The following is an 11,395-nucleotide window of genomic DNA, read 5'->3' as shown; positions in this document are numbered from 1 at the left end:
TATATATATATGAGCAGTGTATAATCTATGCGTACGGGCTAGGAAAAAAAATAGTGAATTTGCCGGCTATTTGTGTAAATATCCCTTTTTATTTGAAAAACAACAAAAACTTAACCAAATGGGCTGGGTCAGAAGATGGATCACCTTAACAATCTCCATATTGAAGGCCTGGTTTGCAATCCTCCTATGTAAAGCCCACTGTTCACCTTGTAAACCAACAAGCCCTTGCCCAAACAGCTGCTTAGTTAATGGATCAAACTCAATCTTATCCACAGCTTTATTCATAAAAAGCCCTTTAATCATATCCGGATCAGCAATAGCCAACCGGGGCTTCGACCCAAACCAGAACAAAAACGTCTTCCCATATTTGGCCGACCAGTTGTAGTAGTGAGGAGCAATCCGATGCAACACGTTGTGATTAAACGGAACTGATTTCGATTCAGCTTTGCTTATCTGCCGTTTGATTTCCTCTGAGTTTCCGTAGATCAGACGGTAGTTAGGACCTCCAATTCCTTGTTTCCTAAAGTGTTTTCCGAACTTATATGGAATGTAAATCACCGAGTAAATGAACTTGAAAAGGAAAGTCAAAAGTAGTAGCAGAATCATCAGAACTGTGAGATACATTGTAAAATAAGCTCAGTTTTGGGTGCTATTACTATTAGTGAAGATGAGCTTAAATTTGGGAAATCATTGATCATTATATAAATGATTAAGTAGTGGGTGATAATAAATTAATATTAAAGGCTGCAGGCGGAAGAGATTAAACAAAAGGGATAAGTTAGTGACGGTCAGAATTAAAGTACAAATGCATATCATGTAATAATAATTAAGTGATAAAATTTGTACCCACATTTACTTATACTAGTCTTAGGGTACGCGCAAACCCATAACAATAAATATGAAGTTTTAAAAAATTATTTAAATATAACTAAATAATATATATTTGGCGTGCAATTGTCGTGTCATTTCAAATGTATTTTTAGAATTATATTGTCTTTGGGATTATAATAATGTAAAAATTTATATCTATTATTGTCAAAACTAGCAGTGAATCAGTTATAAGCTAATGCCATTGAAAGAGAATGGAACGGTGGAAGATTCTAGAGAGCTTTTTCTGTATTTTGTTTCTATATGTTAGAGAAGGAAGTGAACCTTCCTTTTATACAGAGTAAAAGAGAATGACAGCTGGACACACTAGTCACGTGTCCTTTCCCCTAACTAACTATGGCTGACTTAACTAGCAGTATTTTGTATACATTTTCAATACTCCCCCTCAAGCTGGAGGATGAAATACATTGAACACTCCAAGCTTGGACAATAGGTATTGATGCTGCACAGTTCCTAAGGCCTTTGTCAGTATGTCTGCCAGCTGAACATTGGTACTCACATGTTGAGTTTGTATCAACCCCTCTTTAATCTTCTCCCTAATAAAATGGCAGTCTATCTCGATATGCTTGGTTCTTTCATGGTAGATTGTATTAGAAGTAATTTGAATTGCTGCTTTGTTGTCACAAAAGAGCTGCACAGGTATGGAAATTGGCACACTTAACTCTGCCAGTAATCCTTCTAGCCAAATTACTTCCGAGATTGCTGCTCCCATGCTTCTGTATTCAGCTTCTGTTGAGCTCTTGCTTACTGTTTGCTGCTTCTTTGATTTCCAAGAAATCAAGGACTCTCCCAGCTTCACCACGAACCCTGTCACTGACCTCATAGTGTTTGGGCATGCTGCCCAGTCTGAATCACAGAAGACTGTCAACTCAGCTTTAGGATCTCTTCTTAGTAGCAGTCCTTGTCCAGGTGCATTCTTTATGTACTTCACTAGCCTCAATGCTGCATTCCAATGTGAAATCTTTGGTCCTTGCATGAACTAACTTAGAACTTGCACTCCAAAACTGATGTCAGGCCTGGTAATGGTGAGGTACAACAGCCTCCCAATCAACTTCTGATAAGCTGTTATGTCTTCAAGTTCAGGATCATTGACACCCCCAACACATTCATCATAGTCTATTCTTTGAGCTTCACATTGACTTCTATTGGTGTGGTTACAGGCCTAGCTCCACTGAGTCCTAGATCAAATATTAGTCCAAGTGCATACTTCCTTCGATTGAGTAGTATGCCATCTTTGGACCTCATTACTTCAATTCCTAGAATATACCTCAGCTCTCCTAGGTCCTTTACCTTAAAATTGTTATGCAAAGTTCTTTTAGCTTCCTGTATCAGTTCCTTGCTGCTTCCAGTGATTAGGAGATCATCCACGTACACCAAGATGATGGCTATTTCTCCTCCTGCTCGTTTGGTGAATAAGGAATGATCATAGGAACTCTGTTTGTAGCCTGCTGCTAGAAGTGCATCAGTAAGTTTTATGTTCCATTGTCTCGAAGCTTGTTTTAACCCATATAGGGACTTGATTAATATACACACTTTATACTCCCTCTGTCGTTGGAAACCTTGAGGAACTTCCATGTAAACTTCTTCAAATAAATCCCCTTGTAGGAATGCATTATTGACATCCATTTGATGTAATTCCTAGTCCTTGCATGCTGCCACAGTAATGACAGTCCTCACAGTGACCATTTTGGCCACTGGTGAGAATGTCTCATGGTAGTCTAGTCCCTCCTTTTGATTGTACCCCTTGGCTACAATTCTTGCTTTGTATTTGTCTATATCCCCATTAGGCTTATGCTTTATCTTGTATACCCATTTGGATCCAATAGCTTGCTTCCCTTTTGGCAGATTTACTAGTTCCCAGGTATGGTTTTGCTCTAGGGCTGCTATATCTTCCTTCATTGCTGTTATCCAGTTGTGATCTTGAGATGCTTCAGTGAAATTCTTTGGTTCCATTTGGGCTGAGAGGAATCCTAAATATTGCTGATATCCTGGTGACAACCTGCTGTAATCCACATAGTGGGATACTGGATATGAACACTGTCCAGTGGGTTTACTTGTGGTCACATAGTCCTTGAGCCAAATTGGAGGTCTGGTCACTCTCTTCCCCCTGCCATTATCTATAGGTTGATCCATCACATTTGATTCCTGCAATGGTGTAGTTTCATCTTCAGATTCAGCATGGATTCCCAGTGTGTCCTCCATAGGTTCTGCAACTTATGTAGGATGTGTGGGTACTAACAGCTCAGGATGTGTATTTTCAGTATCAGGGGTGTGTGCTTTTATTGGGGGATCTGTGGTATTTGAGGGATTTGTTGTACTTGGTAGTTCAGGTTGTAAAGTCTTTCCAGCAGCATCTGTTATAGGGACAAATAACAACTCATCATCACATGCCTTTCCCATTTTGAAAGGAAAAGCGGATTCCCTGAAGCTGACATCTCTGCTCATGAAGAATGTCCTTGTGTCAAGGTCAAACAACTTGTAGCCCTTCTGAGTATCAGAATACCCCAACAACACTGCTCTCCTTACTCTTGCATCTAATTTGTCACCTCTAGGCAAATTGCTAGCATAGCTCAAACACCCAAACACCCTTAGATGTTCCAGTTTAGGTACTTCCCCATATAACATCTCATAGGGCGTTTCCCATCTAAAACAGTAGTAGGTAGTCTATTAATATGATATGTTGTAGTTTTAACACATTCTTCCCAAAAAGTGACTGGAACTGAGCTCTGTATCTTCAGAGGTCTGGACACTTCTAATATGTAACGACCCGATCCGTCGTCTCATGTGTTACTGCTTCATTTCCCCCATTTCATGCTTCTTCATGTTTCTTTATCAGTGTTTGGTGTGTTAGAGTTGATTTGGATTGGTTTTGGTAGAAAATGAGACACTTAGTCTTTTTAAGGAAGACTTAAGTTGGAGAAGTCAACCGGACGTTGACTTATGAGTTAGGAGGCTCGGATGTGGCTTCCGGTGATTCGGTTAGCTTCGGGAGGTGAATTGTGACTTAGGAGTGCGATCGGAATTGAGTTTGGAGGTTCGGTGTAGAATTAGGCTTGAATTGGCAAAGTTAGTATTTCGGCGAGTACCGATTGATAGGTAAGATTTTGATCCGAGGGTCGGAATGGAATTCCGAGAGTTGTTGTAGCTTCGTTAGGTGATTTTGGATATGTGTGCAAAATTTCAGACCATTCGGAGGTGTTTTGAGCGGGTTTTCGATCAAATGCGTATTTCGGAAGTTTTTAAGAAACTTAGGATCGAATCCGATGTAATTCAATGATTTTAGTGTTAGTTGAGGTGTTTTGTTGATTGGAGCAAGTTTGAATAATGTTTTAAGACATGTTGGTGCTTTTGGTTGAGGTCCCGAGGGCCTCGGGGTGATTTCGGGTGGCCATTGGAAGAAAATTTGAAGTTGGTAATTGCAGGTTCTTGGCTGCAGCAGGTATTTCCGCATCTGTGGAAAGGAGACCGCAGATGCGGTTGCGCGGAAGCGGAGAAAGCATCGCGGGTGCGGAATAGGATGAGGTTGAGCAGTTCCGCAGAAGCGGAAGTATTTTCGCCTAAGCGAGTCCGCAGGAGCGGACAAGAAGTCGCAGAAGCATTTGGGCTTGGAGGTGAGACTTCGCAGAGCGAGAAATTGTGTCGCAGATGCGACCCTTGTGATTTAATGAATTTCCGCTTAAGCGGACAAGGACCGCAGAAGCGGTCACGCGGAAGCAGGCATGGGGACCGCAGAAGCGAAAACTGGACTGTTTAGGAGGGTTTTTATTCAATATTTCATCCGCGAGCTTGGGATGATTTCCTCCATTGTTGACCACCTTAAGAGCTTTTTGGTAGAGATTGAAGAGGATTTTGACGGGAATCAATTGGAGGTAAGTCTCGGACCTAGAAACGTCATTTTTATTGAAGAATCAACCTTTAATTCTTGGAAATTTGTGTAAAAATTGGAAGAACTAGGGCTTGGTTTTTGAAATGAAAATTTGGGATTTGAAAGGGCATTTGAACTCCGATTTTGGTAAACTTGATATGTATGGACTCGTGGCGAGACGAGGAATCCGGTAATGTGAGTTTTGTAATTTTTTGAGAAGTGGGCCCGGGGCTCGGGTTTTGCTAGTTTCGAGATTTTTGCTATATTTCGATTGTTTTCGATTGGGCATCGTTCCCTTGGCATATTGTGATGTACTCGCTCTGATTTTGGTTAGATTCGACGCGCGTGGAGGCCGATTCGAGGGGCAAAGGCGTCGCGGGCTAGAGATTTCGCCGGATCGAGGTGAGTAATGATTGTAAATGATATCCTGAGGGTTTGAAACCCCGGATTTGCACCCATAGTGCTATATTGAGGTGACTTGCACGCCAGATAGAGAGCGTGGGGTAGAGCACCGTTGGGGATTGTGACTTGGTCCGTCCCGGTTGTTGATTTTACCGCGTATTTCGCTATGACTTCTTGTTTTTCACTAGGACTTGGGCTTATTGCCGTATTTGGGGCTTATTGCCGATTGTTTGAACTCCCTATGAGCTATCATCACTGTTTTCCTCACTATTTGAAATATTATTTGAACTCAGTCCATTGTCATTACACTGTTTCATGAACTCAGCTATATTTTTACTCAACCTCGAGTTTTAACTGATATTTGAACTACTGTTTGAGCTGAGCATTATTGTTTCTTTACTGATGCCCGAGGGGCTTATGATTATTTTTGGACTGATTGAGGCCGAGGGCCATATGTGAGGATATGCTGAGTGATGTGAGGAGGCTTTCAGGCCTCGAGTGTATTGTGAGGAGGCTTTCTGGCCTCGAGTGTACTGTGAGAAGGCTTTCAGGCCTCATGTTGATATGTACAGGCTTTCAGGCCTTATGAATGATATAGCGCTTGGGCTGTAGGAGCCCCTCCGGAGTCTGCACACCCACAGTGAGCGCGGGTACCCATTTAGAATTGGACAGTGGTAACAATGACACTGTCATTCGTGTTTTGGTCAGGTAACAATGGCTGACCAGTCAGGTAACAATGGCTGACCAGTTGTAACAATGGCACTGAAACACGCATTGGGTCAGGTAACAATGGCTGACCGGTCAGGTAACAATGACTGACTAGTAACAAAATTCGTGCCCGAGGGGGGAACTTTTATGTGTTCATCTTGCATACTTATTTGTATTATTACCTGCTATGCTGTGATATTTGTGCCCGAGGGGCGGATTTTTCTGTGTTAATCAGCATTAACTATTTTGAACAGTTTCGTAATTATTGAAAGGACCATTTTTGAAAGAGATTTGAACTAAGCCGAAACATTTCTAAAGAATACTCTGATTTCATTGTTTTCTCGGAAATTGTACCCGGCTTCTGTACAGCCCGTTGGTTGCTTTACGTGATTTCTTGCTGCTCAGTTATTATTTACTTCTATTACTCACTGAGTTGGAAGTACTCACTTTACTCCCTGCACCTCGCGTGCAGATGCAGGTATCGTTCACCCGGTAGCGGGTTATTAGCGGATTGAAGGTATTCTTATTGTAGCTGAGAAAGGTGACCGCCAGCGTTCACGGCACCGGATGTTGTCTTTTGTTTTTCCCGAAATTTCACTTGTATATATTTATTGGCCTGTATTTGTGTTAAGGTTTTTCCCTAGATGCTCGTGACTTGTGACACCCCGGTCGGGTAGTACTTAATAGTTTCTAATGCAATTAAGTTGTATCTTCTATTCAGTCATGTTTAATAATTGTTAGTGAAAGGTTTTGGGTTAGTTGGCTGGCCTTGTCTTCACGAGAGGCGCCATCACGACCGGGTATGGGAATTGGGTCATGACAAGTTGGTATCAGAGCCTAGGTTATTAGGTCGCACGAGTTATGAGCAGGTTTAGTAGAGTCTCGCGGATCGGTACAGAGACGTCTGTATTTATCCTCGAGAGGCTGCAGAACCTTTAGGAAAACTTCCCATTCTTGAAATTCTTATCGTGCGTACTTGATTCAGCTTGAGATATAACACTTGAAATTCCTTCCACACGTCTGTATGCGCACGTGAGCTCTCAGTGTTATATGTGCCTTGATGGTTTGTGATTCCCCGATCGAGGGGCGAGATGTAATCTTTGTGAGTATGTTGGGCCAGTCTGGAGGACTTGAGGCCGGATCCTTGCCTATGGCTTGAGCACCGAGGTGCTGATTGTGTGAGCGAGTGTTTTGAACGTATATGTTCGGTATTGTCTCTATTAGCCGGAATGGCGGTGGGATATCCATGTGATGAGTACGTTAGCACGGCGAGATGTGTCTATATGACTTGGTAGTGACGAAGAAGTCTGTAGGATAATAGATGAACTGTTAAGTGATTCGACTCCTATTGTGGATTGATGTGTAGCCCGAATTATGGGCGCGTGAAGAATATCTTCATATCTCCTAGTTGGAAAGTAAAGTACAATACGTGTGGCGGTATGAGTTCAGACTCAGGAAGACTAAATTGACTGTGTTATGCGTATGATGGTGGAAGGTGTGCTGAAATGCTAAATTGAGGCGAAGCAGGTGGGTTATCTCCTGCGGAGTGTTCTTAAGTGGTATGGTCCTTACGTGTATGTTAGAAGATCTCGTGTGTAAATGAAGGGTATGTGTTGAAATTAGAAAAAAAAATCGGGTCGCTTAAGGGAGTGGACTCAACTGACGTGGGGGATGAATGCGAGGGTTATAGAGGATTTCAGTACTAGATGATCTGTGTTTTCACAAACTTGTAGATGATTTGAGTTTAATCTCACCATGACATTGTGGCATCATTAGAGTAAAGGTGTTATGAGTTGTTAAGTATGTCTTGATATATGGCTTCGAGCCAAGTTGGGGAGGCTGCTGTTGATTAGCTGATTGCACGGTTATGTGCTATGTTGGTTACGTCTCGAGGTATGCTGGCGAATCGGTTCTAGTTGCAGAAATTGAGCCGAGGATGGGCGAGTGAAGCAAAATTTCGGCAAAGGTTATATTATGTTCCATAGGGTATGAGAATTTCGGAATGTCTAGAGTTGTTGTTGGTAAAGAATGCTCGGTGCATAGAGCAAGAAGTTGTTTGGTTGTATTGGGATGAGGGTCTCATTTTACGGTATCGGAGTGTCAATAAAGCACGAGTGGTTCTGTTCGTTAAATCAGGTAATTTGCAGATGAATAAGAGAGAATGACTCTCGAGAATGGTTTTAATGTGTTCAAGAATCTACATGTAGCACTCAGGTGTTTTAAGGTGGTGCATGTGACTAAAGACAGTGTTTCAATAGAAAATGTCAAGATTTGTGGTATTTTGATGTTGATCATGGGATCCTATGTGTCGGTACCTGGAAAGTAAAGGAAGCGAATTTAGACTTGCAGAAAGTTCTTCAGAGTAAAGCATTCGGGAGTGTGGTATTTCTGGGAAACAATTGAGAGAGTATTCAGTGGCCTATGGGTCTTAGACAGTGTGGTCTTATGTGCGAGTCTCGTGTGGTAAGCCTGGATTGAGGCATTGTGATGCTACAACGAGGAAGAAATATCAAGTGGATGATGAATAAAAAGGGGAATTAGATAGATGGAATAGCTTGATAGTAGACCGAATCGGTATGGTAAAGATATGATTAATTCTTCGTATGTGTTCGAGGTAATAAGCTTTTACCGGTGTTGTGCAGCAAAGGCTCTTGAGTTCTGACAGCTTGCTAAGCTTGGTTTGGGTAGAAGGATTCAGTCCTGGCAGTTTAGCTTGTGCAATGGAATTAGGAGAGAGAGTTCTTGATGAGTTTTACCGTGGTTTAGAGACGTATATATTGCCTATGGGCATGCGAAGCATGGAAGGTGTAGTGATTTCTCTTCTAGATGGGATTGATGGACTAGAGGAATGTGTTTGTGGTTAGGAAAAAGGGAGATGGAGTTCTCATGTTATCCTAGTGTGTTATGGTATACGCGGTATGTTGTAGAGAATTGAGATTTGCGTGTTCGAGGTTTCAGTTCAGTTCATAATGGGAAGTCATTAAATTCGTAAGCAGCACGGGCAGCTGCAGGTGAGTAAAGAATCGATCTTCAAATGATTAGGTAAAATGGTATTGCCAACCATAGTGATTCGACGGGGGTATATGTTCCAGTAAAAGGGCAATGTGATGTAAACTGATAATACTTCGGTAGTGTTGCAGCATTTGGGATCGACTGTCGATATCTGTGTTTGTTTGATGGCACAAGGAATTTTAGAATATCTTTCGTGGGATGATTGGGTACTTGAGGTGTGATATGCATTCGTACGGCGCAATTTGGGATCAGGTATAGTGATTTGTGTGCTATATGGAGTTCGAGACTAGGAGTTCTCGTGTTCAGGCTATGTAGTTGTTGTAAATCGTGTGTATCGGCACCGTCTAGCGGTTATTGGGAATTAGAGGTCCGAGTGGATCTTTCTTTGCTTGGTATGCCAAATTTTGGATATGATATCGGATTGTAGGCTGGTTGTCTCAGTGTTGGGTTATTCTAGACGATTGTGCTACGGGCTATGCCGGAAATGCCACGGGTTGAGCGGCAAGGTGCATTGGATTATGTTCTTACAGAGTGGTATATATTTCAAAAGATGCAGCGGATGGCTGAGAAGGATTGCTTTTCTTAATGGGGTATTCGTGATGGATGTCAGTGCAGAGGTCTCTACCATTGATTCAGTTCCGGTATTGAGTGACTTTTCGGATGCGTTTTTTGTGGCCGGGCATGTCGTCGGGTGAGATGGCGGATTTCGGTATTTATTTGGTGCCGGGCACCGTATCGTACGGCTCTGGCAAGAGTTATAGTAGTGGAAGGAGCAGCTTCAGGCTTCTTGGTATTGAGTTCGTTGGCAGGCCAATGTGGCTACGTATTTAGCTTGAGTTAGCTTGGTTAGTCTTGAGTTGTATTGTTGAGGGACAGGTGGATTCGATCGTTATTGAACTTGTTAGTGATCTGGGGAGATCTATGAGTTGCTTTTTCTGTGCTGTGAGGCGTTATGATTTGTTGGTTATGGGCACACGTGGTGCAGATCTATTGGGGATTCATAGTGGAAGTCGAGCGGGAAGAGTAATCGGATGTTGCTCGGTAAATGGAGTGTGGGTTATGACCTATCAGGTGGCGTGTCGTATGTTGTTTATTTCACCGTGGGTGCAATGAATTGCCTTGGTTGCAGACATCAAATTGTGTGTGGCTGTCGAATTTTGATCACAGTGTCTTGAGGTGCTCCATGTGTAACAGTGTTTGGATAGGATCGCGCATTGTAGCGAGGCTGCGTTGAGTTATGACCTTTCGGGGTAGATTCAGGTGTTCTATTTCTATGATGTGAGACGGGGTCTCAGCCTTGTGTTGTGATGATACTGATGAGCTTGAAGTACAGCTCTTTTGTTTGAGTTATTTTCATGATTTGAGTATATTCAGGTCGTTTCTTGTTGGTACGCGTATTATGCAAGTTGTGGCTTAGGCCTCTATTGAGTGATCATATCACCAGTGGTGTGTTGGATTCGAAGTGATCCTTAGAGTCATTAATGAATACGAACAGAATTGATTGCAGCTTGTTAGAGAGATAATATCAAGGTATGGCCCGGAAATCTGTTGTGATATTAGTCAAAGGGAAGTGGCTTCATGAATGGTTGATCTGAGCAATGGTTACGATTTATCGCGTGTTTCATTTGTTGTTGGCAGTATATGGAAGTGTTGGAATAAGACTTTAGCTAATAAAAGGTTTTCTATCGGTATTTGGTTATTATGGGCAACTGCTGTAAATAGAGGCTATCGTTTCGAGTGTTTGGATTATGTGGTATATCATATGATTTAACTTGAGGTTGCGAGTATGGGCTATTACAGCTGGTTCGGATTTATTCTTGGTATAGATGTGAGGTTCTGATATTGTGGATGATTTCGGAAAGTGCAATGTGGTTCTATGGTTTATGGTTTAGATGGACTGTGAAATTTCAGCTATGTTGTGTTATCGGACCTATGCGAGATAGGGTGACGAGGGATCACCCCGGGTATATGCTTGGTAAGGTCATTCAGCTATTGGGTTGCTTCTAGTACAACTCTGGGTACGCTCGAGGACGAGCGTTTGTTTAAGTTGGGGAGGATGTGACGACCCGACCCGTCGTCTCATGTGTCACTGCTTTGTTTCCCTCATTTTATGCTTCTTCATGTTTCGTTATCGGTATGTGGTGTGTTGGAGTTGATTTGGACTGGCTTTGATAAGAAATGAGACACTTAGTCTCTTTAAGGAAGAATTAAGTTGGAAAAGTCAACCGGACGTTGACTTATGAGTTAGAAGGCTCGGATGTGATTTCCGGTGATTTGGTTAGCTTCGAGAAATGATTTGTGACTTAGGAGTGCGATCGGAATTGATTTTGGAGGTCCGGTGTAGAATTAGGCTTGAATTGGCGAAGTTAGTATTTTGGCGACTTCCGGTTGATAGGTGAGATTTTGATCCGAGGGTCGGAATGGAGTTCCGAGAGTTGCTATAGCTCCGTTAGTTGATTTTGGATATGTGTGTAAAATTTCAGGTCATTCGGACATCGTTTGGTCGGGTTTTTGATCGAA

At 42.3% G+C, this 11,395-nt stretch overlaps 1 protein-coding gene across 1 annotated transcript in view; it reads right to left on the bottom strand.

The window, feature by feature from the left end:
- Positions 1-688, bottom strand: part of LOC109211473 (cytochrome P450 734A1-like) — a 4,191-nt gene extending 3,503 nt beyond the window's left edge. The window contains exon 1 of the mRNA XM_019375009.1: positions 145-688. Coding sequence (XP_019230554.1) covers positions 145-624 — 480 coding nt within the window. The 5' untranslated portion in view covers positions 625-688. The remainder of the gene's footprint in view (positions 1-144) is intronic.
- Positions 689-11,395: the final 10,707 nt, after the last annotated feature.

The sequence above is a fragment of the Nicotiana attenuata genome, unplaced genomic scaffold (genome assembly GCF_001879085.1).
Source record: "Nicotiana attenuata strain UT unplaced genomic scaffold, NIATTr2, whole genome shotgun sequence".
Taxonomy (NCBI): Eukaryota; Viridiplantae; Streptophyta; class Magnoliopsida; order Solanales; family Solanaceae; genus Nicotiana; species Nicotiana attenuata.
The sequence above is the reverse complement of the archived record's forward strand: the minus strand, read 5'-3'. Positions and strand labels throughout refer to the sequence as shown.